The sequence below is a fragment of the Salmo salar genome, chromosome 21 (genome assembly GCF_965601325.2).
Source record: "Salmo salar chromosome 21, fSalSal1, whole genome shotgun sequence".
In the NCBI taxonomy this organism is placed as follows: Eukaryota; Metazoa; Chordata; class Actinopteri; order Salmoniformes; family Salmonidae; genus Salmo; species Salmo salar.
Window position 1 is genome coordinate 56508745 of NC_138311.1, and position 23220 is coordinate 56531964.

Here is a 23220-nt window from a genome sequence, read left to right on the forward strand (position 1 = left end):
GACTGCTGAACAGCTTCTATCCCCAAGCCATCAGACTGCTGAACAGCTTCTACCCCCAAGCCATCAGACTGCTGAACAGCTTCTACCCCCAAGTCATCAGACTGCTGAACAGCTTCTACCCCCAAGCCATCAGACTGCTGAACAGCTTCTACCCCCAAGCCATCAGACTGCTGAACAGCTTCTACCCCCAAGCCATCAGACTGCTGAACAGCTTCTACCCCCAAGCCATCAGACTGCGGAACAGCTTCTACCCCCAAGCCATCAGACTGCTGAACAGCTTCTACCCCCAAGCCATCAGACTGCTGAACAGCTTCTACCCCCAAGTCATCAGACTGATGAACAGCTAACATAAAGGCCTGTGTCCCTTTTATTACGTTTTTGCTCTGACTCTATGCACACTCAAAGGACTCTACACACTCACACTGAGACTCCACACACACACACACACACACACACACACACACACACTTAATTTGCTCACAAACACATTCATACTGACTCTACACACACAAATGCACACACACCCACATACAATCATCATATCAGCTGCTCCTACTCTGTTTATCATATATCCTGGTGTCTTGTCCCCTTCCCCCTGTACATAACTACCTCCATCACTCCAGTATCCCTGTCTCCTTCCCCCTATACATATCTACCTCCATCACTCCAGTATCCCTGTCCCCTATACATATCTACCTCCATCACTCCAGTATCCCTGTCCCCTTACCCCTATACATATCTACCTCCATCACTCCAGTATCCCTGTCCCCTTACCCCTATACATATCTACCTCCATCACTCCAGTATCCCTGTCCCCTTCCCCCTATACATATCTACCTCCATCACTCCAGTATCCCTCTACATTAATGTGGTACTGGCAATATTAATTATAGATACACAATATTTATGGAGAAGAGGAACATTAATTTAAGATACATCATATTTACAGTAGTGGTCAAAAGTTTGGACACACCTACTCATTCAAGGGTTTTTCTTTATTTTTTTTTACTATTTTCTACATTGAACTATGAAATAACACATATGGAATCATGTAGTAACCAAAAAAGTATTAAACACATCAAAATATGTTTTATATTTGAGATTCTTCAAAATAGCCACGCCTTTGCTTTGATGAGTTCTTTGCACACTCTTGGCATTCTCTCAACCAGCTTCATGAGATAGTCATCTGGAATGCCACAGGTGTGGCTTGTTAAAAAGTTAATTTGCGGAATTTCTTTCCTCCTTAATGTCTTAGAGCCAACCAGTTGTGTTGTGACAAGGTAGGGGTGGTATACAGAAGATAGCCCTATTTGGTAAAAGACCAAGTCCATATTATGGCAGGAACAGCTCAAATAAGCAAAGAGAAACGTCAGTCCATCATTACTTTAAGACATGAAGGTCAGTCAATACGGAACATTTCAAGAACTTTGAAAGTTCCTTCAAGTGCAGTCGCAAAAACCATCAAGCGGTATGATGAAACTGGCTCTCATGAGGACCACCACAGGAAAGGAAGACCCAGAGTTACCTCTGCTGCAGAGGATACGTTCATTAGAGTTACCAGCCTCAGAAATTGCAGCCCAAATAAATGCTTCACAGAGTTCAACTAACAGACACATCTCAACATCAACTGTTCAAAGGAGACTGTGTGAATCAGGCCTTCATAGTCGAATTTCTGCAAAGAAACCACTACTGAAGGACACCAATAAGAAGAAGAGACTTGCTTGGGCCAAGAAACACGAGCAATGGACATTAGACCGGTGGAAATCTGTCCTTTGGTCTGATGAGTCCAAATTTGAGATTTTTGGTTTCAACAGCTGTGTCTTTGTGAGACACTGAGCAGGTGAATGGATGATCTCTGCATGTGTGGTTCCCACAGTGAAGCATGGAGGAGGAGGTGTCATGGTGCTTTGCTGGTGACACTGTCAGTGAATTATTTAGAATTCAAGGCACACTTAACCAGCATGTCTACCACAGCATTCTGCAGCGATACGTCATCCCATCTGGTTTGTGCTTAGTGGGACTATCATTGGTTTTTCAACAGGACAATGACCCAAAACACACCTCCAGGCTGTGTAAGGGCTATTTGACCAAGAAGGAGAGTGATGGAGTGCTGCATCAGATGATCTGGCCTCCACAATCACCTGACCTCAACTCAATAGAGATGGTTTGGGATGAGTTTGACCACAGAGTGAAGGAAAAGCAGCCAACAAGTGCTCAGCATATATGGGAACTCCTTCAAGACTGTTGAAAAAGCATTCCAGGTGAAACTGGTTGAGAGAATGCCAAGCGTGTGCAAAGCTGTCATCAAGGCAAAGGGTGGCTACTTTGAAGAATCTCAAATATAAAAATTATTCCATATGTGTTATTTCATAGTGTTGATGTCTTCACTATTATTCTACAATGTAGAAAATAGTAAAAATAAAGAAAAATCCTTGAAAGAGTAGGTGTGTCCAAACTTTTGACTGATACTGGGTATATATATATATATATATATATATATATATATATATATATATATATATATATATATATATATATATATATTTGAACGGTATAGGAGAGATTTTATAAAATTTACATTATTAAAAAATGTTTTATACATAAACAAATACTACACAACAACAACAACACAAACATAAATATGAATATAAAAATATGAAAGTATTGGTGTTATCCTGCAGAAAATAATAAACCTTTTAAAAAGCATTTTAAAGTTACCGAGCATGACCGAAAATATTTACAGAGTTTCTGTCTTCATTCATTATTAGTGTCCCAATTTTTCTTCAGTGGTCAGAGTTTCTGTCTTCATTCATTATTAGTGTCCCAATTTTTCTTCAGTGGTCAGAGTTTCTGTCTTCATTCATTATTAGTGTCCCAATTTTTCTTCAGTGGTCAGAGTTTGAGCTCTTTGTGAAATCTCTTAAAAAAAAACAAAAAAAATAGAAAAAGCAGATCAACAAATCATTATTTTTGACAGAGACTTTACAAAAATCAAGCATGTCTGTTTTCACCTCCAATATGAAGATGTCTTCTTAAATGGTTTCATTTTTGTCCATGTTTTATTTTATGCAGTTTGGCAGCTCAGAAACATCAAAGACAAAGATGCTGTTTTGATGATCAAAACAAACGCTGTGCAAACAAGAAGAAATGGGGCAAGCAGATTGGTTTACTGCAGTCACCTGACTGCTGACTGACTATAGCCTCCTCTCACACAGAGGCTGCCAATTAGCACCCGATTCCATACATAGTGCACTACTTTTGACCAGGGCCCATATCTGGTCAAAAGTAGTGCACTATATATGGAATAAGGTGACATTTGGGATGTGGCCATCCAGAGATATAATACCATGTTGATTCTACAGAGGCTATTCACAGACACAGAGATAGATATTCTGGGCTCTGGTCTAGAGGTTGACCGATTAATCGGCATTTTTGGACGCCGATTATGGCCGATTACATTGCATTCCACGAGGAGACTGCGTGGCAGGCTGACCACCTGTTACGCGAGTGCAGCAAAGAGCCAAGGTAAGTTGCTAGCTAGCATTAAACTTATCTTATAAAAAACATCAATCTTAACATAATCACTAGTTAACTACACATGGTTGATGATATTACTAGGTTAACTAGCTTGTCCTGCGTTGCATATAATCAATGCAGTGCCTATTAATTTATCATCGAATCACAGCCTACTTCGCCAAACGGAGGATGATTTAACAAAAATGCATTTGTGAAAAAAGCACAATCGTTGCACGACTGTACCTAACCATAAACATCAATGCCTTTCTTCAAATCAATACACAGAAGTATATATTTTTAAACCTGCATATTTAGCTAAAATAAATTCATTTTAGCAGGCAATATTAACCAGGTGAAATTGTGTCACTTCTCTTGCGTTCATTGCACGCAGAGTCAGGGTATATGCAACAGTTTGGGCCGCCTGGCTCGTTGCGAACCAATTTGCCAGAATTGTACATAATTCTGACATAACATTGAAGGTTGTGCAATGTAACAGCAATATTTATACTTAGGGATGCCACCCGTTAGATAAAATATGGAACGGTTCCATATTTCACTGAAATAATAAACGTTTTGTTTTCAAAATTATAGTTTCCGGATTTGACCATATTAATGACCAAAGGCTCTTATTTCTGTGTTAATTATAATATAAATAAGTTTATGATTTGACATTTGATAGAGCAGTCTGACTGAGCGGTGGTAGGCAGCAGCAGGCTCGTAAGCATTCATTCAAACTTTACAGCGTTTGCCAGCACCTCTTAGCAATGCTTGATTCACAGCACTGTTTATGACTTCAAGCCTATCAACTCCTGAGATTAGGCAGGCAATACTAAAGTGCCTATAAGAACATCCAATAGTCAAAGGTATATCAAATACAAATGATATAGAGAGAAATAGTCAACGCGTCATAATTCCTATAACAACTACAACCTAAAACTTCTTTACTGGGAATGTTGAACCACCAACTTTCATATGTTCTGAGCAAGGAACTTAAACGTTAGCTTTTTTTACATGGCACATATTGCACTTTTACTTTCTTCTCCAACATTGTGTTTTTGCATTATTTAAACCAAATTGAGCATTTTTCATTATTTATTTCAGACTAAATAGATTTTATGTATTATATTAAGTTAAAATAAAAAAGTGTTCATTGTTCATTCAGTATTGTTGTAATTGTCATTATTACAAAAAAAAAGCTGATACCGATTAATCGGCCGATATATAAAAATATATGATATATAAAATACAAATAATATATATATATATATATATATATATATATATATATATATATATATATATATATATATATATATATATATATATAAAAATCGGCCGATTTATTGGTATCGGCTTTTTTTGGCCCTCCAATAAATCGGTATCGGCATTGAAAAATCATAATCGGTCGACCTCTACTCAGGTCAGGCCACAGTGAGGAGCATGATGAGCCAAGGCAGAGTGAGTCAATGACAGATGCTGGAAAAATGATTGACCAAGAATCATCAAGTTCTGTAGATCCTTGGGTTTGAAAGAATTGTCCCACAGGCCAACAGGACAGCAGGTGGACAGGACAGCAGGGGGACAACAGGACAACAAGCCAACAGGCAAGCAGGGAAGAGAGAAGGGAGGAGGGGAGTGGAAAGGAGGGGAGAGGAGAGGAGGTGGCAGGGAGGAGAGTAGGGGAGAAGAGGGGATGGGGCGAGAGGAGAAGGGAAAAGGAGGGAAGAGGGGAGTGGAAAGGAGGGGAGGAGAAGAGATGGCAGGAGGAGGGAAGGGAAGAGGAGAGGAGGGTTGAGGAGAGGAGGGTTGAGGAGGAGAGTGGGGGAGAGGGGAGGAGGGAGGTAAGGAGAGGGCGAGAGCAGAGGAGAGGAGGAGGTGAGAGGAGAGTGGACAGGGAAGAGGGGGAGAAGGGAGGGGGAGAAGGGTAAAGGAGGGAGGGGAGAGGAAAGGAGGGGAGAGGAGAAGGGAAAGGGGATAGGAAAAAAGGGGAGAGGGGAGGGGAGAGGAAGAGGGAGGGGAGAGGAAGAGGAAGAGGGGGGGAAGAGGGGAGAGGGGAGGGGAAGAGGGGAGAGGGGAGGGGAGAAGAGGCGGTGGGGAGGGGTAAAGAGGGGAGGGGAGAGAAGAGGAAGAGGGGGGGAAGAGGGGAGAGGGGAGGGGAGAGGAAGAGGAAGAGGGGGGGAAGAGGGGAGAGGGGAGGGGAGAGGAAGAGGAAGAGGGGGGGAAGAGGGGAGAGGGGAGGGGAAGAGGGGAGAGGGGAGGGGAGAGGAAGAGGAAGAGGGGGGGAAGAGGGGAGAGGGGAGGGGAAGAGGGGAGAGGGGAGGGGAGAAGAGAAGAGGCGGTGGGGAGGGGTAAAGAGGGGAGGGGAGAGAAGAGGAAGAGGGGGGGAAGAGGGGAGAGGGGAGGGGAGAGGAAGAGGAAGAGGGGGGGAAGAGGGGAGAGGGGAGGGGAGAGGAAGAGGAAGAGGGGGGGAAGAGGGGAGAGGGGAGGGGAAGAGGGGAGAGGGGAGGGGAGAGGAAGGGGAAGAGGGGGGGAAGAGGGGAGAGGGGAGGGGAAGAGGGGAGAGGGGAGGGGAGAAGAGGCGGTGGGGAGGGGTAAAGAGGGGAGGGGAGAGAAGAGGAAGAGGGGGGGAAGAGGGGAGAGGGGAGGGGAGAGGAAGAGGAAGAGGGGGGGAAGAGGGGAGAGGGGAGGGGAGAGGAAGAGGAAGAGGGGGGGAAGAGGGGAGAGGGGAGGGGAAGAGGGGAGAGGGGAGGGGAGAAGAGGCGGTGGGGAGGGGTAAAGAGGGGAGGGGAGAGAAGAGGAGGGGAGAGGAGGAGGGGAGGAAGCGAGGGGGAGGCGAGAGGCGAGGGGAGGAGGGGAGAAGGAAGGGGAGAGGGGAAAGGAGGGAAGGGGAGAGTAGAGGAGAGGAGGAAACGAGGGGAGGCGAGACAGGACTGGGCAAGGCAGTACAGGGCAGGGCAGGACTAGCAAGGCAGGACAGGACAGGACTAGAGGGCGACCGACAGGCTTACCTGGGGTTGGGGCTGGGGAGGGGCTGGGAGGTGGTGGGTAGTGATAGATGGACCCCCCCACCCCACAGTCAGGTGCTAAGAGAAAAGGGCATCAATACCTGCCGGGGTCAAGACCAGGGCCTGGAGGAGGTCAGAGAGCGAGACAATCCCCCCCACCACGTCATCTTTATCCACCAGCACGAGACGGTGAACCTGGGAGGAAGAGGAGAGAGGGTGAACCTGGGAGGTAGAGGAGAGACGGTGAACCTGGGAGGAAGAGGAGAGACGGTGAATCTGGGAGGAAGAGGAGAGAGGGTGAACCTGGGAGGAAGAGGAGAGAGGGTGAACCTGGGAGGAAGAGGAGAGACGGTGAACCTGGGAGGAAGAGGAGAGACGGTGAATCTGGGAGGAAGAGGAGAGAGGGTGAACCTGGGAGGAAGAGGAGAGAGGGTAAACCTGGGAGGAAGAGGAGAGACGGTGAACCTGGGAGGAAGAGGAGAGAGGATGAACCTGGGAGGAAGAGGAGAGACGGTGAACCTGGGAGGAAGAGGAGAGACGGTGAACCTGGGAGGAAGAGGAGAGAGGGTGAACCTGGGAGGAAGAGGAGAGACGGTGAACCTGGGAGGAAGAGGAGAGATGGTGAATCTGGGAGGAAGAGGAGAGAGGGTGAACCTGGGAGGAAGAGGAGAGAGGGTGAACCTGGGAGGAAGAGGAGAGAGGGTGAACCTGGGAGGAAGAGGAGAAACGGTGAACCTGGGAGGAAGAGGAGAGACGGTGAATCTGGGAGGAAGAGGAGAGAGGGTGAACCTGGGAGGAAGAGGAGAGAGGGTGAACCTGGGAGGAAGAGGAGAGACGGTGAACCTGGGAGGAAGAGGAGAGAGGGTGAACCTGGGAGGAAGAGGAGAGAGGGTGAACCTGGGAGGAAGAGACGGTGAACCTGGGAGGAAGAGGAGAGAGGGTAAACCTGGGAGGAAGAGGAGAGAGGGTGAACCTGGGAGGAAGAAACGGTGAACCTGGGAGGAAGAGGAGAAAGAGGAGAGAGGGTGAACCTAGGAGGAAGAGGAGAGACGGTGAACCTGGGAGGAAGAGGAGAGAGGGTGAACCTGGGAAGAAGAGGAGAAAGAGGAGAGAGGGTGAACCTGGGAGGAAGAGGAGGAAGAGGAGAGAGGGTAAACATGGGAGGAAGAGGAGAGACGGTGAACCTGGGAGGAAGAGGAGAGAGGGTGAACCTGGGAGGAAGAGGAGAGACGGTGAACCTGGGAGGAAGAGGAGAGACGGTGAACCTGGGAGGAAGAGGAGAGACGGTGAACCTGGGAGGAAGAGGAGAGACGATGAACCTGGGAGGAAGAGGAGAGACGGTGAACCTGGGAGGAAGAGGAGAGAGGGTGAACCTGGGAGGAAGAGGAGAGAGGGTGAACCTGGGAGGAAGAGGAGAGAGGGTGAACCTGGGAGGAAGAGGAGAGACGGTGAACCTGGGAGGAAGAGGAGAGACGGTGAACCTGGGAGGAAGAGACGGTGAACCTGGGAGGAAGAGGAGAAAGAGGAGAGAGGGTGAACCTAGGAGGAAGAGGAGAGACGGTGACCCTGGGAGGAAGAGGAGAGAGGGTGAACCTGGGAGGAAGAGGAGAGAGGGTAAACCTGGGAGGAAGAGGAGAGAGACGTGAACCTGGGAGGAAGAGGAGAGAGGATGAACCTGGGAGGAAGAGGAGAGAGGGTGAACCTGGGAGGAAGAGGAGAGACGGTGAACCTGGGAGGAAGAGGAGAGACGGTGAATCTGGGAGGAAGAGGAGAGAGGGTGAACCTGGGAGGAAGATGAGAGAGGGTAAACCTGGGAGGAAGAGGAGAGACGGTGAACCTGGGAGGAAGAGGAGAGAGGATGAACCTGGGAGGAAGAGGAGAGACGGTGAACCTGGGAGGAAGAGGAGAGACGGTGAACCTGGGAGGAAGAGGAGAGACGGTGAACCTGGGAGGAAGAGGAGAGACGGTGAACCTGGGAGGAAGAGGAGAGACGGTGAATCTGGGAGGAAGAGGAGAGAGGGTGAACCTGGGAGGAAGAGGAGAGAGGGTGAACCTGGGAGGAAGAGGAGAGACGGTGAACCTGGGAGGAAGAGGAGAGAGGGTGAACCTGGGAGGAAGAGGAGAGAGGGTGAACCTGGGAGGAAGAGACGGTGAACCTGGGAGGAAGAGGAGAGAGGGTAAACCTGGGAGGAAGAGGAGAGAGGGTGAACCTGGGAGGAAGAAACGGTGAACCTGGGAGGAAGAGGAGAGAGGGTGAACCTGGGAGGAAGAGGAGAGAGGGTGAACCTGGGAGGAAGAGGAGAGACGGTGAACCTGGGAGGAAGAGGAGAGAGGGTGAACCTAGGAGGAAGAGGAGAGAGGGTGAACCTAGGAGGAAGAGGAGAGAGGGTGAACCTGGGAGGAAGAGGAGAGAGGGTGAACCTGGGAGGAAGAGGAGAGAGACGTGAACCTGGGAGGAAGAGGAGAGAGGGTAAACCTGGGAGGAAGAGGAGAGACGGTGAACCTGGGAGGAAGAGGAGAGAGACGTGAACCTGGGAGGAAGAGGAGAGAGGGTTAACCTGGGAGGAAGAGGAGAGAGGGTTAACCTGGGAGGAAGAGGAGAGAGGGTTAACCTGGGAGGAAGAGGAGAGAGGGTTAACCTGGGAGGAAGAGGAGAAAGAGGAGAGAGGGTGAACCTGGGAGGAAGAGGAGGAAGAAGAGGAGTGGAAGAGACAAATTACACCCTATGTGTTATTTTGGACCAGAGTCAATAGGTTTCCGGTCAAAAATAGTGCACTACACTATACAGGAGAAAAGCGTGCCAGGGGGGACGCAGCGGGACAGCACAGAGAAGCCCCGAGACCAGCAGGGAAACACTTCAGTAAAGTACCAGCACTAAACTATCTAAAAGTAGCGTTACCTCTGCCTTAGCAATGCGATCGATGATAGTCTCCAGAGTCTCATATGGGTAACACTTCAGCACCCCGCCCACGCAGCAGGCCCTGCTGCTGATCGCCTCCTGCATGGTCATGTTCAGATTGTTGTAGTTTTTCTGAGCTGCCAGATTCTACAGCAACACATGGGGAGGTAACAGATGATAAAGGCCATTACGAGACTATTTGCTCTCTTAATACTTCCTCCATATGGGCACATTTGAAAATAGCAGATACAAGATGCTTGACATTTTGCCTAGCTTAGCATCTTGGTTTGCGGCAAATCCATGGGACATTCCCCCATGTGAACCATTTGCATGCTGTTTTCTTTCTCAATGCAGAGTTATTGACATGGTGCCACTTACAATTACATCAAACCTGGAGTACAGGGCCTTGACTTGCCCTGAAAACAGAAGACATACAGATAAGGATGGTGTTCAAACTAGGGCTAACTCTAGCATTTAGGGTTCAAACTAGGGCTAAAGGGCTAACTCTAGCATTAAGTGTTCAAACTAGGGCTAAAGGGCTAACTCTAGCATTAAGCGTTCAAACTAGGGCTAAAGGGCTAACTCTAGCATTAAGGGTTCAAACTAGGGCTAAAGGGCTAACTCTAGCATTAAGGGTTCAAACTAGGGCTAAAGGGCTAACTCAAGCATTAAGGGTTCAAACTAGGGCTAACTCAAGCATTAAGCGTTCAAACTAGGGCTAAAGGGCTAACTCTAGCATTAAGGGTTCAAACTAGGGCTAACTCTAGCATTAAGGGTTCAAACTAGGGCTAACTCTAGCATTAAGGGTTCAAAGTAGGGCTAAAGGACTAACTCAAGGAATAAGCATTCAAACTAGGGCTAACTCTAGCATTAAGTGTTTAAACTAGGGCTAAAGGGCTAACGCTAGCATTAAGTGTTTAAACTAGGGTAACTCTAGCATTAAGTGTTCAAACTAGGGCTAAAGGGCTAACTCTAGCATTAAGGGTTCAAACTAGGGCTAACTCTAGCATTAAGAGTTCAAAATAGGGCTAAAGGACTAACTCAAGGAATAAGCATTCAAACTAGGGCTAACTCTAGCATTAAGTATTTAAACTAGGGCTAAAGGGCTAACGCTAGCATTAAGTGTTTAAACTAGGGTAACTCTAGCGTTAAGTGTTCAAACTAGGGCTAAAGGGCTAACTCTAGCATTAAGGGTTCAAACTAGGGCTAACTCTAGCGTTAAGGGTTCAAAATAGGGCTAAAGGACTAACTCAAGGAATAAGCATTCAAACTAGGGCTAACTCTAGCATTAAGTATTTAAACTAGGGCTAAAGGGCTAACGCTAGCATTAAGTGTTTAAACTAGGCTAACTCTAGCATTAAGGGTTCAAACTAGGGCTAACTCTAGCATTAAGGGTTCAAAGTAGGGCTAAAGGACTAACTCAAGGAATAAGCATTCAAACTAGGGCTAACTCTAGCATTAAGTGTTTAAACTAGGGCTAAAGGGCTAACGCTAGCATTAAGTGTTTAAACTAGGGTAACTCTAGCATTAAGTGTTTAAACTAGGGCTAAAGGGCTAACGCTAGCATTAAGTGTTTAAACTAGGGCTAACTCTAGCATTAAGGGTTCAAACTAGGGCTAACTCTAGCATTAAGGGTTCAAAGTAGGGCTAAAGGACTAACTCAAGGAATAAGCATTCAAACTAGGGCTAACTCTAGCATTAAGGGTTCAAACTAGGGCTAACCCTAGCATTAAGGGTTCAAACTAGGGCTAATTTTCACATTTTCCTAAATGTTAGTGGAAGTCAACGTTAAAAGTGTTAACCAGACACATACCCTCCTCATTGACCACTGGCAGAGCGGAAACCCTCCGTTCTACAAAGATGGCCAAGGCGTCATATACCGTGTCTGTCTCCTGGACAGTAGCAATCTGTTTAAATGTTCCAATGTCCACCTCCTCAATTCTCTTCTGGAGGTACCGAGGCTTCGGGATCATGGTGCCCTGGGAGGAAGAATGGCGTCAGAAAAAAGTTTCTAGACTGGTCCCAGATCAGTTTGAGATGTCTTATCAACTCCTATGGTCCTTGCCACAATGGCCATAGAAATTGGAAGAAAAAATAAAATAATGTCCTAAACAGATCTGGGACCAGGCTATCAAGTGTCCAGAATCATTACATGTTGTTGTTTATCAGATAGGCTAATGTGTGAAAGTGGTTCTCACAAAAATATGCAGGAACTTGAGGATGCGTTTGTGGGTGAGGATGTGAAGGACGTTGCCAGACTCTGGGTCGATCACAGGAAGCCGATGTATCTTATACTTCAGCAGAGAGTAGATGGCGTCAAAAAGGCTGTAGAGACATGAGACGGGTTGTCGTGACAACGGCTTAGTTGTTGGCAAAGACAGCACAAAGAAATGTGGGACTAGGGCTAGAGAAGGTAAGGCTGCACAGGCACTTCTACTTACCTGGAGTCAGGTGTGATACTGATCAGAGTATGGTTAGAGTATTTCAGTAATTCCTCTGGATGCATGAAGCAAGAGGAAACACAGAGAATGTAAACAAGATTTCAACTCAATCAAATGAATTTCATAAAGCCTTTTTTTATATTACAGCAATTGTTTCAAAGTGCTTTTATGGATACCTAGACTAAAACCCCAAGGGGATTCCATTGTGCTATCTATTTCTAGGTAGCTACAGGTCTACAGTCACCTCTACAGGTCTATAGTCACCTCTACAGGTCTATAGTCACCTCTACAGGTCTATAGTCACCTCTACAGGTCTATAGTCACCTCCAAAGGTCTATAGTCACCTCTACAGGTCTATAGTCACCTCCACAGGTCTACAGTCACCTCCACTGGTCTACAGTCACCTCTCCAGGTCTATAGTCACCTCTACAGGTCTACAGTCACCTCCACTGGTCTACAGTCACCTCTCCAGGTCTATAGTCACCTCTACAGGTCTATAGTCACCTCTACAGGTCTATAGTCACCTCTACAGGTCTATAGTCACCTCCACAGGTTTACAGTCACCTCCAATGGTCTACAGTCACCTCTACAGGTCTATAGTCAGCTCTACAGGTCTATAATCACCTGTACAGATCTACAGTCACCTCCACTGGTCTACAGTCACCTCTACAGGTCTATAGTCACCTCTACAGGTCTACAGTCACCTCTACAGATCTACAGTCATCTCTACAGGTCTACAGTCACCTCTACAGGTCTACAGTCACCTCTACAGGTCTATAGTCACCTCTACAGGTCTACAGTCACCTCTACAGTCACCTCTACAGGTCTACAGTCACCTCTACGGGTCTACAGTCACCTCCACGGGTCTACAGTCACCTCTACGGGTCTACAGTCACCTCTACGGGTCTACAGTCACCTCTACAGGTCTACAGTCACCTCCACGGGTCTACAGTCACCTCTACGGGTCTACAGTCACCTCTACGGGTCTACAGTCACCTCTACAGGTCTACAGTCACCTCTACAGGTCTACAGTCACCTCTACAGTCACCTCTACAGGTCTACAGTCACCTCTACAGGTCTACAGTCACCTCCACGGGTCTCCAGTCACCTCTACGGGTCTACAGTCACCTCTACGGGTCTACAGTCACCTCTACAGGTTCATAGTCACCTCTACAGGTCTACAGTCACCTCTACAGGTCTACAGTCATCTCTACGGGTCTACAGTAACCTCTACAGGTCCACAGTCACCTCTACAGGTCTACAGTCACCTCTACAGGTCTACAGTCACCTCCACAGGTCTACAGTCACCTCTACGGGTCTACAGTCATCTCTACGGGTCTACAGTCACCTCTACAGGTCTACAGTCACCTCTACGGGTCTACAGTCACCTCTACAGGTTCATAGTCACCTCTACAGGTTCTAGTCACCTCTACAGGTCTACAGTCACCTCACCTCTACAGGTCTACAGTCACCTCTACGGGTGTACAGTCATCTCTACAGGTCTACAGTCACCTCTACAGGTCTACAGTCACCTCACCTCTACAGGTCTACAGTCACCTCTACAGGTCTACAGTCACCTCTACAGGATAAAAGTCACCTCTACGGGTCTACAGTCACCTCTACGGGTCTACAGTCACCTCACCTCTACAGGTCTACAGTCACCTCTACAGGTCTACAGTCACCTCTACAGGTTAAAAGTCACCTCTACGGGTCTACAGTCACCTCTACAGGTCTATAGTCACCTCTACAGGTCTATAGTCACCTCTACAGGTCTACAGTCACCTCTACAGATCTACAGTCATCTCTACAGGTCTACAGTCACCTCTACAGGTCTACAGTCACCTCTACAGGTCTACAGTCACCTCTACAGTCACCTCTACAGGTCTACAGTCACCTCTACGGGTCTACAGTCACCTCCACGGGTCTACAGTCACCTCTACGGGTCTACAGTCACCTCTACAGGTCTACAGTCACCTCCACGGGTCTACAGTCACCTCTACGGGTCTACAGTCACCTCTACGGGTCTACAGTCACCTCTACAGGTCTACAGTCACCTCTACAGGTCTACAGTCACCTCTACAGGTCTACAGTCACCTCTACAGTCACCTCTACAGGTCTACAGTCACCTCTACAGGTCTACAGTCACCTCCACGGGTCTCCAGTCACCTCTACGGGTCTACAGTCACCTCTACGGGTCTACAGTCACCTCTACAGGTTCATAGTCACCTCTACAGGTCTACAGTCACCTCTACAGGTCTACAGTCATCTCTACGGGTCTACAGTAACCTCTACAGGTCTACAGTCACCTCTACAGGTCTACAGTCACCTCTACAGGTCTACAGTCACCTCCACAGGTCTACAGTCACCTCTACGGGTCTACAGTCATCTCTACGGGTCTACAGTCACCTCTACAGGTCTACAGTCACCTCTACGGGTCTACAGTCACCTCTACAGGTTCATAGTCACCTCTACAGGTTCTAGTCACCTCTACAGGTCTACAGTCACCTCACCTCTACAGGTCTACAGTCACCTCTACGGGTCTACAGTCATCTCTACAGGTCTACAGTCACCTCTACAGGTCTACAGTCACCTCACCTCTACAGGTCTACAGTCACCTCTACAGGTCTTCAGTCACCTCTACAGGATAAAAGTCACCTCTACGGGTCTACAGTCACCTCTACGGGTCTACAGTCACCTCACCTCTACAGGTCTACAGTCACCTCTACAGGTCTACAGTCACCTCTACAGGTTAAAAGTCACCTCTACGGGTCTACAGTCACCTCTACAGGTCTATAGTCACCTCTACAGGTCTACAGTCACCTCTACAGGTTAAAAGTCACCTCTACAGGTCTACAGTCACCTCTACGGGTCTACAGTCACCTCACCTCTACAGGTCTACAGTCACCTCTACAGGTCTACAGTCACCTCTACAGGTTAAAAGTCACCTCTACGGGTCTACAGTCACCTCTACAGGTCTATAGTCACCTCTACAGGTCTACAGTCACCTCTACAGGTCTACAGTCACCTCTACAGGTCTACAGTCACCTCTACGGGTCTACAGTCACCTCTACAGGTCTACAGTCACCTCTACAGGTCTACAGTCACCTCACCTCTACAGGTTCACAGTCACCTCTACAGTCACCTCTACGGGTCTACAGTCACCTCTACGGGTCTACAGTCACCTCCACAGGTCTACAGTCACCTCTACAGGTCTACAGTCACCTCACCTCTACAGGTCTACAGTCACCTCTACGGGTCTACAGTCACCTCTACGGGTCTACAGTCACCTCTACAGGTCTATAGTCACCTCACCTCTACGGGTCTACAGTCACCTCTACGGGTCTACAGTCACCTCTACGGGTCTACAGTCACCACTACAGGTCTACAGTCACCTCTACAGGTCTACATTCACCTCACCTCTACAGGTCTACTGTCACCTCTACAGGTTTATAGTCACCTCTACAGTCTTCTATCTTGTGCTCCTCCAGTTCGTAGATCTCTACCTGGAAGACACAAGTGTACAGCAGGAATGTCAACCTTTTTCCTGGAGAGATACCCTCCTGTAGGTTTTAACTCCAACCCTGTTCCTGGAGAGATACCCTCCTGTAGGTTTACACTCCAACCCTGTTCCTGGAGAGATACCCTCCTGTAGGTTTTAACTCCAACCCTGTTCCTGGAGAGATACCCTCCTGGAGGTTTTAACTCCAACCCTGTTCCTGGAGAGATACCCTCCTCTAGGTTTTAACTCCAACCCTGTTCCTGGAGAGATACCCTCCTGAAGGTTTTCGCTCCAATCCCCAGTTGTAACTAACCTGATTCAGTTTATCAACCAGCTGATTATTAGAATCAGGTGCACTAGATTAGGGTTGGAGTTAAAACCTACAGGAGGGTATCTCTCCAGGAACAGGGTTGGAGTTAAAACCTCCAGGAGGGTATCTCTCCAGGAACAGGGTTGGAGTTAAAACCTACAGGAGGGTATCTCTCCAGGAACAGGGTTGGAGTTAAAACCTACAGGAGGCTATCTCTCCAGGAACAGGGTTGGAGTTAAAACCTACAGGAGGGTATCTCTCCAGGAACAGGGTTGGAGTTAAAACCTACAGGAGGGTATCTCTCCAGGAACAGGGTTGGAGTGTAAACCTACAGGAGGGTATCTCTCCAGGAACAGAGTTGGAATTAAAACTTACAGGAGGGTATCTTTCCAGGAACACGGTTAGAGAGCCCTGGTATATCGTGTGAGACACATATATATATATATATATATACACCATATAACTCAGCGGTATTACTGTGTGAGACTAGTGTATAGTGAGACATTAGCAGGGTCCTATATAACCATTCTTCTACTTCTGTGGTCCTGCATTATGATGAGCTTCCTGCTTTGTGCTCCAGCTCCAGTAATCTGGATGCCAGGTCCAACAACAACAGATCACTCACCAGAGGAGACTGCCAATACCGGTGGAGAATGTTGATAAAGTCTGTGATGGTCAGCATACCTGGAAGGATACAGGGAAAGAACAAAGCTTTAAATGGGAATAAACTGGACGGACATACAGACAGACAGACAGACAGACAGACAGACAGACAGACAGACAGACAGACAGACAGACAGACAGACAGACAGACAGACAGACAGACAGATGAACAGACAGACAGACAGACAGACAGACAGACAGACAGACAGACAGACAGACAGACAGACAGACAGACAGACAGACAGACAGACAGACAGACAGACAGACAGACAGACAGACAGACAGACAGATGAACAGACAGACAGACAGACAGACAGACAGACAGACAGACAGACAGACAGACAGACAGACAGACAGACAGACAGACAGACAGACAGACAGACAGACAGACAGATGAACAGACAGACGACAGACAGACGGACAGACGGACAGACGGACAGACAGACAGACAGACAGACAGACAGACAGACAGACAGACAGACAGACAGACAGACAGACAGACAGACAGACAGACAGACGAACAGACAGACAGATGAACAGACAGACAGATGAACAGACAGACAGATGAACAGACAGACAGACGGACGGACAGACAGATGGACAGACAGACGGACGGACAGACAGATGAACAGACAGACAGATGGATGGACAGACAGATGAACAGACAGACAGACAGACAGACAGACAGACAGACAGACAGACAGACAGACAGACAGACAGACAGACAGACAGACAGACAGACAGACAGACAGACAGACAGACAGACAGACAGACAGATGAACAGACAGACAGATGAACAGACAGACAGACGGACGGACAGACAGACGAACGGACAGACAGACGGACGGACAGACAGATGAACAGACAGACAGATGGACGGACAGACAGATGAACAGACAGACAGACAGACAGACAGACAGACAGACAGACAGACAGACAGACAGACAGACAGACAGACAGACAGACAGACAGACAGACAGACAGACAGACAGACAGACAGACAGACAGACAGACAGACAGACAGACAGACAGACAGACAGACAGACAGACAGACAGACAGACATGTTCAATCATTTGGTGAGCTCCTGTATGAGGGCCTGGTGACATTCTCAGTGGAGTCGCTGTGTATTAATAACCACAGAAAGGGTGCAGGGGATTATAGGATTCTGTCCCAGACGACACCCTATTCCCTATATAGTACACTTCTTTGACGAGGGAACAGGGTGCCGTTTGGGATGCAGATTAGAGGACAAGTCCCACTAGACACTGGAGTTCAGGTGCTGTACTATAGTTAGAACTCTGGCACCAAATTCTGCAGAGGGGATGGATCTGGCTCTAACCCAGAAAACAGAACCAGGGGCTAAGGTCCAAATGGAATCCTATTCCCTATATAGTGCGCAGGGCCCTGGTTTCAAAAGTAGTACACTACATAGGGAATACGGTGTCATTTTGGGATGCACGCTAACCCAGAAACCAGACCAGCAGGGTGGGAAGGGTGGAAAGGACCAGGCCCACTTGCCTTTAAAAGGTTTCTTGAAAGTCCACCCACCAGCGACCCAGCATGGAGCCAGAATTGGTCTAGCTAATTGGTGATCTGTATTTAATCATATCACCACCCCTTGTTGTAACCCTCCCAGAGACAAGGAGGGATGTGAAGTAGCCTCATAAAAACGGGATTGATATTTTTTTTTTTTTAATTATTATCCATAGGAAACACGGTTAAACGTGAATTCAGAGAAACGTTTAACCGAAAAGCCCAGAATATGTCGCACACATACACACAGCAGTAATTTACACGTTTCAAATTATCCGTCACTTTACGTTTCGACTAGCTGTGATCTAATTTCAGGGACCCTGACCTCTGAACTCAGACAGGCGCCTAGCTGATCCCAAGCAAGGGAAGCTGAGTTGGGTTGTTGGGGGTTTGAGAGGAATGCTGCATTTGATATTACTGGATGTCTGTCTGTAATCTGAGTCTAGCTCATAGCTGACCCATTGGACTTTAAAGGTTAGATGCCAGATTTGGAAATGCTCAGGTTCCAGGTTACCTTACCTACAAAACACTGCAGCTTGTTATCCCACAGTGGCGCCGCTCGGACACCGTTTGCCACCAGAGCAAAGAAAGCTTTTTTTACCTGAAACACACAACAACAACAACAACAACCACAGTAACTCTGATACACTGGTCATGTTGTCTGGTCGCTCATTGCTAATTGCTCATCGCTCATTGCAAAGACATTTCAGCGCTTCCCATTTTAAAGACAAAAAAATAAAATAAAAGGTTTTATGAACTATTAGATAAACAATTTATAACAATATCTGCCATTTAGCAGCTGATTCTATCCAAAGCTAACTCACAGATATACGTGTATACATGTTCATACGGGTGGTGGTGCCTCTGGGAATCAAACCCACGATAAACATGGCAGTGTTGAAGTTGAGCTTTTTTAGGGGGCGGAGCTTGAACGAACCTGCAAGGTGGTGTCGAAGATGACCAGCTTGGAGCTGGTTGGAATGGCGTCGTAGCAACAGTGGTTCATCATGAACTTGGTGTAGACGTTGGCATCTGGGGCCGAGGCTGAGGCTGCAGGGAGAAACAGGGGTGGAGCACCCTGCTACAGGTCCATCAGTGTCCTAACACAGGGCTTCTCTAACCTCACCCCGTAAAAAAAAAAAACTTTACAAAAATAACTTAAACCTCCGCATGGATTTGGATCCATTCCAGAGCCAAGCCCCTAGGTTATGTTAATCAGGTACGGTAGTTCAGGGTTAGAACAAAACTAAAAAAACGGTGAAACCTTGGTGGGTCCCGGAGAAGAGGTTTCAGAACCACTTTCCTAACACACTCTCAGAGAGGCTTTTCACACTACCGAGCCAAACCGAACCAGGCCGAGCCAAACCGCACCAGGCCAAGCCAAACCAAGGTGTAGCGAACTGGCCTGGTTGGTTACACATCCACCGCAGCAGCTGGAACCGTGCTGATAAAAGGACAGTGTGAAATATGAGTGGAGCCAGGACAGGTTGGTTCTGTCAGAGCCAGGACAGGTCGGTTCTGTCAGTACGGTAGAGTCAGGACAGGTCGGTTCTGTCAGTACGGTAGAGTCAGGACAGGTCGGTTCTGTCAGAGCCAGGACAGGTTGGTTCTGTCAGTACGGTAGAGCCAGGACAGGTTGGTTCTGTCAGTACTGTAGAGTCAGGACAGGTCGGTTCTGTCAGTACGGTAGAGCCAGGACAGGTCGGTTCTGTCAGTACGGTAGAGCCAGGACAGGTTGGTTCTGTCAGTACGGTAGAGTCAGGATAGGTTGGTTCTGTCAGTACGGTAGAGCCAGGACAGGTTGGTTCTGTCAGTACGGTAGAGTCAGGACAGGTCGGTTCTGTCAGTACGGTAGAGCCAGGACAGGTCGGTTCTGTCAGTATGGTAGAGCCAGGACAGGTTGGTTCTGTCAGAGCCAGGACAGGTCGGTTCTGTCAGTACGGTAGAGCCAGGACAGGTTGGTTCTGTCAGTACGGTAGAGCCAGGACAGGTTGGTTCTGTCAGTACGGTAGAGCCAGGACAGGTTGGTTCTGTCAGTACGGTAGAGTCAGGACAGGTCGGTTCTGTCAGAGCCAGGACAGGTTGGTGCGTGTCGGCATGGTAGTGTGAAAAGGTCAGTCTGGTATAGCAGCAATACAACAGTATGGATACAACAGCACACACAACACACACACACACACACACACACTAAACACACACACACACACGCACACAACACACACACACACACACTAAACACACACACAGACACACACACACTAAACACATGAGAGTTACCTATCTCCTTCATAGTGAGACCATCCATGAAGGGGACCTGCACAAAGACAGAAGATTCTGTAATTACCTGTTCTTCCACTCACTATGCTTGTCTGTATGAGTTTCATGTCATTTGAATTACATTTCTGGGTTGAAGATGCATATCTGCATATCGGATAGGCACAAAATATCTCACAGTAGATCTCACAGAATATCTCACAGAATATCTCACAGTAGATCTCACAGAATATCTCACAGAATATCTCACAGTAGATCTCACAGTAGATCTCACAGTAGATCTCACAGTAGATCTCACAGAGTAGATCTCACAGAGTAGATCTCACAGAGTAGAGAGTAGATCTCACAGAGTAGAGTAGATCTCACAGAGTAGAGTAGATCTCACAGAGTAGATCTCACAGAGTAGAGTAGATCTCACAGAGTAGATCTCACAGAGTAGAGAGTAGATTTCACAGAGTAGATCTCACAGAATAGAGTAGATCTCACAGAGTAGATCTCATAGAGTAGATCTCACAGAGTAGAGTAGATCTCACAGAATAGAGTAGATCTCACAGAGTAGATCTCACAGAATAGAGTAGATCTCACAGAGTAGATGTCACAGTGTAGAGTAGATCTCACAGAGTAGATCTCACAGAATAGAGTAGATCTCACAGAGTAGATCTCACAGAATAGAGTAGATCTCACAGAGTAGATCTCACTGAGTAGAGTAGATCTCACAGAGTAGATCTCACAGAGTAGAGAGTAGATCTCACAGAGTAGATCTCACAGAGTAGATCTCACAGAATAGAGTAGATCTCACAGAGTAGATCTCACAGAGTAGATCTCACAGAGTAGATCTCACAGAATAGAGTAGATCTCAAAGAGTAGATCTCACAGAGTAGAGTAGATCTCACAGAGTAGATCTCACAGAGTAGATCTCACAGAGTAGAGAGTAGATCTCACAGAGTAGATCTCAGAGTAGAGTAGATCTCAGAGTAGATCTCACAGAATAGAGTAGATCTCACAGAGTAGATCTCACAGAGTAGAGAGTAGATCTCACAGAGTAGATCTCACAGAGTGCAGTAGATCTCACAGAGTAGATCTCACAGACATTACCCAGTCATTAAAAAATAGATACATGGGTTTTAAGTAAAAAGCAACATAACAGTGACTTATTTAAAAAGATGTGCAATACTTTGCATGATATGTACTGTATGCCAACTCATATGGTGTGTTGTAAGGTCATACATTGTGTTTAGTTCTCCGTAAAGTAGTCGGGTGTGAGGTTTGCCACACAGGGCCAGGAAGCTAAATACGAAACAAGAGCTTGTCAACACTGTCAACAGAATGCCTTGACACATATCAAGCAGGGACTGAGAGCTACAAACAAAAGGAATGTCTTGGGGTAGAACTACACAGGGTCTTAGCAACAGCTGAGTGTTAGCTAACAGCTAACTATTAACTAACAGCTAACTATTAGCTAACAGCTAACTATTAGCTAACAGCTAACTATTAGCTAACAGCTAACTATTAGGTAACAGCTAACTATTAACTAACAGCTAACTATTAGCTAACAGCTAACTATTAGCTAACAGCTAACTATTAGGTAACAGCTAACTATTAACTAACAGCTAACTATTAGCTAACAGCTAACTATTAGGTAACAGCATAACTATTAGGTAACAGCATAACTATTAGGTAACAGCTAACTATTAACTAACAGCTAACTATAGGCTAACAGCTAACTATTAGCTATCTGCTAACTATTAGCTAACAGCTAAGACATTTAGAGCCCGTTCCAGTTTTTTGAACTATGGCAACAACAAAAAAGTTAAATGTTGTTCTTGTTTCAACCTCATCGAACTAGATTTTCATATAAACATTTGCTTCTTCTGTTCTGAGGCCAAGCCAATGTCTCAATGAAAAGGGTGAGAGAAAAATGAGTGAAGTATTTTGGCTTCGCGGCTTGCAATTCTCCGGAGACTGGGATTGTGACATTTGGCACTTCTACACACTTGAGATAACAAGATGTAGGCTAAAGTATCAACTTTGATAAAACGTCACAACGTGCTAACAGTTCAACAATAACAAGTATATCTATTTACAACCAGTCTACTGTACTGGTCGTCTATAACTGTAACAGACCTAGATTCTCACAGTGAAGCAGTCTTCAGTTCCTAACCATCCATGTATGCGTGCAGCAGTCTTAAACCTGTTAACACACTCACAACAACAACAACAACAATAACAACAAAACCATTGCATCAGGAGGCAGGTGAGAATGTTCTGCTTCATTGCTTTACCTCATGGGAAGGTTCCATGGCTGAGGCTGAAGAGTGGAGAGGCTGGGCTGGATAGAGGGAGAGGAGTGGACGGAGCAGGCTGAGAGAGAGAGAGAGAGACGGTTTTACTGGGGCTGCTCTGTCACCTCCTGAGCATGATCCAACTGTGTTCCAGTCCCTGGGAGCAGCGGGGACTAAATTGGGAGCGAGGGAGCGGACTGTTGCATGAGGGGGACTAGTCTGTCAGAGGGAGGGAGGGTAACAGATGCATGTGTATGTGTGTGGTGTGTGTGTGTGTGTGTGTGTGTGTGTGTGTGTGTGTGTGTGTGTGTGTGTGTGTGTGTGTGTGTGTGTGTGTGTGTGTGTACACGTCTGTAGACCAGCACTGCAAGGAAAAGAGCCAGAAAGGCTACAGGGTTAGCAGCAGGCAAGGAGATCAGTGATGCCAGAGACAGGCAAGAAGCAGCAGTGACTCTTCTTTAGATAGGTGATGCCAGAGACAGGCAAGAAGCAGCAGTGACTCAGCTTTAGATAGGTGATGCCAGAGACAGGCAAGAAGCAGCAGTGACTCAGCTTTAGATAGGTGATGCCAGAGACAGGCAAGAAGCAGCAGTGACTCTGCTTTAGATAGGTGATGCCAGAGACAGGCAAGAAGCAGCAGTGACTCAGCTTTAGATAGGTGATGCCAGAGACAGGCAAGAAGCAGCAGTGACTCAGCTTTAGATAGGTGATGCCAGAGACAGGCAAGAAGCAGCAGTGACTCTGCTTTAGATAGGTGATGCCAGAGACAGGCAAGAAGCAGCAGTGACTCTGCTTTA

The 23220-nt window shown here is 47.0% G+C and overlaps 1 protein-coding gene across 2 annotated transcripts; it reads right to left on the reverse strand.

The window, feature by feature from the left end:
- Nucleotides 1-2573: 2573 nt before the first annotated feature.
- On the reverse strand, nt 2574-22620 carry prkag3b (protein kinase, AMP-activated, gamma 3b non-catalytic subunit). 2 transcript variants are annotated; one of them, XM_082967245.1, is made up of 13 exons: nt 22424-22620; nt 20145-20181; nt 18805-18917; nt 18387-18468; nt 16296-16354; nt 15319-15364; nt 11862-11916; nt 11619-11745; nt 11234-11399; nt 9799-9836; nt 9421-9567; nt 6525-6716; nt 2574-2919 (listed from the first exon to the last, which is right to left on the reverse strand). In XM_082967245.1, the coding sequence occupies exons 1-12, from the start codon at nt 22439-22441 to the stop codon at nt 6600-6602; spliced, it is 1005 nt and encodes a 334-aa protein (XP_082823371.1). In that variant the 5' UTR covers nt 22442-22620; the 3' UTR covers nt 2574-2919; nt 6525-6599. The 2 variants fall into 2 exon arrangements, with proteins under 2 accessions (XP_082823371.1, XP_082823372.1); XM_082967246.1 differs by having other exon boundaries at nt 18805-18945.
- Nucleotides 22621-23220: the final 600 nt, after the last annotated feature.